Source organism: Anarrhichthys ocellatus, unplaced genomic scaffold (assembly GCF_004355925.1).
Source record: "Anarrhichthys ocellatus isolate YVR2014 unplaced genomic scaffold, GSC_Weel_1.0 scaffold209, whole genome shotgun sequence".
Classification (NCBI taxonomy): domain Eukaryota; kingdom Metazoa; phylum Chordata; class Actinopteri; order Perciformes; family Anarhichadidae; genus Anarrhichthys; species Anarrhichthys ocellatus.
The window spans coordinates 58,910-64,190 of record NW_022280239.1 but is presented as its reverse complement, the minus strand read 5'-3'; the positions used below and the strand labels follow the sequence as shown (position 1 = coordinate 64,190).

Below are 5,281 nucleotides of genomic sequence, written 5' to 3'. Positions count from 1 at the left end.
ACAGAGACAGAGAGAGAGAGACAGAGACAGAGACAGAGAGAGAGAGACAGACAGAGAGAGACAGAGAGACAGAGACAGAGAGAGAGACAGAGAGACAGACAGAGAGAGAGAGACAGAGAGAGAGACAGAGAGACAGACAGAGAGAGACAGAGAGACAGAGAGACAGACAGAGAGAGACAGAGAGACAGAGAGAGAGACAGAGAGAGAGACAGAGACAGAGAGAGAGAGACAGAGACAGAGACAGAGAGAGAGAGAGACGGCTGCTTACTTTGTGTCAAACTCAATCAGGTTTGTGTCGATCGGAGCTTCATCTGGAGCTGCAGAGGGGTTAGAAAACATGACGTGTGATTCAAGAGGAAGTGCACATTTGAACCTGCTTTTAAATACAGTGTGATGAATAACACTAACACTAACATACTGACTGAAATACTGACATTTCTTAACAAATGTATAAAAAATCATCATTTCACTGTCCGCTGTTTTAAAACAGTCTGAGACTGAATCTATAAAACTGTAGAGCTCTTTCATTATAGAATAGATATACTGTACATATTTTCATAAACTCTTTCATATGCTAATTATATTTATATATATGTTTCTTGACTTTTGCAGAACTTGTTTTTATTTCCATGTTTATTGTTATGCAGAAAAGATAAAGCTGAATTTATTGTTTTGTCTCAAACTGATCTGAAACATCAACGACGTCTGGTGATTATTTTTCAAATCATCGTCTGGTTTCACTTTATTGCTTTGAAGATCAAGTTGCAGAGACACGACCCACCAAATGATCTGATCCTATCAGCAGACAGGAAGCTGATATCCTTCAATGCTGCAAAGCCATTGAACATTTTTAAGATTCCTTCTTTATACAACATCAGTGCATGTAGCAGCGGCCACAGACAAAATCCAAAACACAGCAGGACATCAATATCTGGAATGTTATCGTACTGAACATCAGATATTAAACATGTTGTAAACATGACTCACCGTCTCTGTAGATGGATTCTTCTAAAGGCTTCGGGTGCATTAATGTGAAAGGCAGCTCAACAGAGACGTCACTGAAAAACAAATCATTTGCTGTACAACCGGTCATAAAACGCCAATAATCCACAGCAGCTTTATTAAAGACATTTGTGGGACCATTATCAGTGAGAGATTCAGGTGACCTTTGTAAATGTCAGTGTGTGGTTTGTATCAGTGTTCATCGATGATCTCAGTGAGGTTACCTCGCCGCCAGATCTCCCAGGATCCTGAAATCAATAAACATTTAACACCTTCAGCTTCACAGCAGCAGCACAGTGTTTCTACGCATTACTATCGATGTGCTAATTAACTGTCATTGTGGTATAGAGCTGTTCAACTTTGAAGTTCTATTCATCCTGTTAACACACAGGGTAACGTACAAAGTCACGGTGTAACGTTCAAAGTCACAGGGTAACGTACAAAGTCACGGTGTAACGTTCAAAGTCACAGGGTAACGTACAAAGTCACGGTGTAACGTTCAAAGTCACGGTGTAACGTACAAAGTCACGGTGTAACGTTCAAAGTCACGGTGTAACGTTCAAAGTCACAGTGTAACATACAAAAGTCACAGGGTAACGTTCAAAGTCACCGTGTAATGTTCAAAGTCACAGTGTAACGTACAAAAGTCACAGGGTAACGTTCAAAGTCACGGTGTAACGTACAAAGTCACGGTGTAACATTCAAAGTCACGGTGTAACGTACAAAGTTTCAGTGTAACGTTCAAAGTCACAGTGTAATGTTCAAAGTCACAGTGTAACGTACAAAAGTCACAGGGTAGCATTCAAAGTCACCGTGTAACGTTCAAAGTCACAGTGTAACGTACAAAAGTCACAGGGTAACGTTCAAAGTTACAGTGTAATGTACAAAAGTCACAGGGTAACGTTCAAAGTTACAGTGTAATGTACAAAAGTCACAGGGTAACGTTCAAAGTCACGGGGTGACGTTCAAAGTCACGGTGTAACGCTCAAAGTCACGGTGTAACATTCAAAGTCACGGTGTAACGTACAAAGTCATTGACTAACATATTTCACTTGGTCACCTAACAAGTACTGGATTAACATACAAAGTCACAGAGCAATGTGATACAATAAACTATTTTAAGTGGCAGCCCACACAGATTAGTTTAGTTAATTTGTTAACCACAAAAGATGATATGTGATGCATGTTGTAATAAGTTAAACACACTGACCCGCCTCGAGACACCACCAGCTTCACTTTGACTTTGTACGACACAATGATGCCGAGAATCTCCTTATTGGCTCCTTCTCTTAACCTGATCAAGACAGAAAACACTCAGTCACACCAATCCTATTCGTCTGAAGTCCTTCACCACTGAATCGACTGGGAAGATTCCCACCTTCTCTCTACAAATGTACTCAACACGCTGTAGAGGCTGAAGCTACAGCTTATCTCTTTACACAAAACATTAGTCTGGACTATGTCCCATTGGATGACAACAAACAGAAGCACATGGCTCTCACAACACCCCACCCCCCAGGTACGCCGTCTGAATTTCCCACCCTCCAACAGGCCTGGAAGGCATCATGATTGCTGCTGGACTCACAGTGTGCTGGAGGCCAGGTTGGTGTCCTCGTGCTTCAGTTTCCCGTCCAGAGCGAGGCCTCGTTTCTCTCGGTTGTTGGCCAGAAACGGAGTGAGAGTGAAAACTTTGCAGAAAGTCGAACTGGGAGCGACGACGTCACTGAAGACAGAATCACACGAACATGAAGCCGGATATCAACGTCTGACTGGATTCAATTCAAACTATTCAAACTGGGCTAGAAATGTTAAAGAAGTCCTTAATATGCTCAGAAAAAGGGAAATTTGGACATCCATCACAACATCTGGATAGACTGAGGAAAACCAGGTGACACAACTGAAAGCTCCAGAACAAGTACTCAGTGGACCTTGGGTGAGTTTAGTCTAAATCAAAGCAGAGAGAAATGAGACTGACTCGGACTCCTCGGTGGCCACCGGACATTTGTACTGAGCCGTGTTGAACAGGCAGATGTCTGCATACTGTCGCACTGTGGAAACACAAATCAATCGATCGATCAATAACACAAACCTCACAGATCAATAGAGAGAGAGGACGGGTGCATTCACGTACCTGAGATCTTCATCTTCTTCACAGTCTTGTTGGTGTTGTTGGTGACGTGGACATTGACGCTGATTGGCTCTCCGTGGTAATAAATCTGAGAGAGACATATTATTATTATTATTAATATCATTATTGTTTTTATTATTATTGTGGCAAACCAGGGGGAAAAGCCGAGCCAACACAGCACAGGAGGCGGATCCCCAAGCTCAGGTTGGGGGAGGTGACAGAGGGAGTATACTATCCGGTGCAGGTGCTGCAGCCACTAGGCACATGGCAGTGGTCACACCTGCGGCCCATGAGCTAATTGGAAGGAGCATATGTTCCCAGGGCTGTGAAGCCGGAGCGGGAGACAGACTGGGCAGAGGATACAAGGATCTCCTGAACCTCTGGAGAGGAGCTTCAGCAGACCGGAGGTAATTAAGTGGACTCACCTCCCTCCTCTGCTCTGCCCAAACAGGACGGAGGAATCATCTCACGCTGGGTGTAGACCGAAGGCCAAAGACCCCGACCGGGAAGAATCTTTTGTTGAGTTTGACCCTATCCCGCTTTACCCTACCCTGTTTATTAAAGGACACTTTTTGTTACATGGCTACTGTCTCTGAGTCACCTGTTTTATCGCTGAATCTTGCCTCCACGTCCCCCGGGTTGCCACATTATTCAATTTCAATTAATTTTGTATAGCCCAAAATCACAAATCACAAATTCTCCTCAGAGGGCTTCACATCCTCTGTCCCGGAACCCTCATACCAGAACAGGAAAAACTCCCCAAAAGAAAACTTTAACGAGGGTGTTATGACTCTGAGTCATAATACAGGATCATATATGCTGCGTGCCTCCCTGTCTGAGGGTGGTGCTGTGTATTGTGACATTTTCTTTGTATCCTGTAAATGGCAGGTGATTGGACTGGGGACTCATGAGGCGGGACATAAGAAGGCACCTGTGGAGGCTGGCCGGCTCTCTCTCTTCTCCCCGGCTCCCGACCGGACCGTGCTGCACAGCAACAGGGATCTCTGTAATACGGATCGGGGTGACCGCTGATCACATACTATAGCTAACAGTCCATGTAGTAGTAGTAGGGGTCAGCCGCTCTTTTGTTTTCTTTGTTTTCTCCTGTTTTGGGTAGGGAGCTATTGTAAGCTGCCTGTCTTTTGTTTTGTTCAGTTTGGGAGTAGGTCAGGTAGTTGATTAATGAAGATTGTTTTGTTTATTGTTTTGGGCCAGGCTCACCCTGACGTATATTACTACCAATGGTGTAAAATAATAAATATGATGGACTGTATTACAGCATGAATGGTCGTTCTTGGGAGTGGGAGAGAGGGGGGAGACCTTATGTTATGCTGCGTCCAGGTTTCCCTAGACCGGCATAACGGGGGAGAAAAGAGGAAGAGACCTGTGAGAGAGCAACAGAGGAGGATCCTCTATCAGGATGGACAGAAGTGTGATAGATGTCATGTGCACAGAATGAACAACATAACAGAGTTACAACACATTCAATGCATATGACAGAACCACGACAGGAGGCAAGACCAGGGTCCAGGTATAACCAGGATCCATGATTATTAGTAGTAGTGGTCGTAGTATTGTTGTTAAAATAACATCCATTCCATCCATCCATCCACTTCCTCCTCTTATGTCACGGTGGCAGCAGGCTGACCCAGACCTCCCTCTCACCGGCAACATGTTCCAGCTCATTCTGGGGGATCCCGAGGCGTTCCCAGGCCAGCTGGGAGATGTAATCTCTCCAGCGTGTTCTGGGTCTTCCCGGGGTCTCTTCCCAGTTGGACGTGCCTGGAAAACCTCCAGTGGGAGGCGTCCAGGAGGCATCCTAATTAGATGCTGAACCACCTCAGCTGACTCCTGTCGACGTGAAGGAGTAGCGGCTCTACTCCAAGCTCCCTCCTGATGACCGAGCTCCTTACCCTATCTCTAAGGCTGAGCCCGGCCACCCTACGGAGGAAGCTCATGTCGGCCGCATGTAGCCGCGACCTCGTTCTGTCGGTCACGACCCAGAGTTCGTGACCATAGGTGAGGGTAGGAACATAGACCAACCGGTAAATTGAGAGCTTTGCCTTCCGGCTCAGCTCCCTCTTCACCAAGACGGTCCGGTGCAGCGCCTGCTTTACTGCTGCAGCCGCACCGATCCGTCTGTCGATCTCC

General features: G+C 45.5%; 1 protein-coding gene across 1 annotated transcript in view; it reads right to left on the bottom strand.

Annotated features, from left to right (window-relative positions):
* LOC116400822 (beta-arrestin-1-like) overlaps positions 1 to 4,566 on the bottom strand; it is a 7,722-nt gene extending 3,156 nt beyond the window's left edge. Inside the window, exons 1-7 of the mRNA XM_031878893.1 lie at positions 3,134 to 4,566; positions 2,978 to 3,050; positions 2,588 to 2,725; positions 2,213 to 2,296; positions 1,227 to 1,250; positions 988 to 1,058; positions 269 to 317 (exon numbers count right to left, since the gene is read on the bottom strand). Coding sequence (XP_031734753.1) covers positions 269 to 317; positions 988 to 1,058; positions 1,227 to 1,250; positions 2,213 to 2,296; positions 2,588 to 2,725; positions 2,978 to 3,050; positions 3,134 to 3,254 — 560 coding nt within the window. The 5' untranslated portion in view covers positions 3,255 to 4,566. The remainder of the gene's footprint in view (positions 1 to 268; positions 318 to 987; positions 1,059 to 1,226; positions 1,251 to 2,212; positions 2,297 to 2,587; positions 2,726 to 2,977; positions 3,051 to 3,133) is intronic.
* Between the last annotated feature and the right edge of the window lie 715 nt (positions 4,567 to 5,281).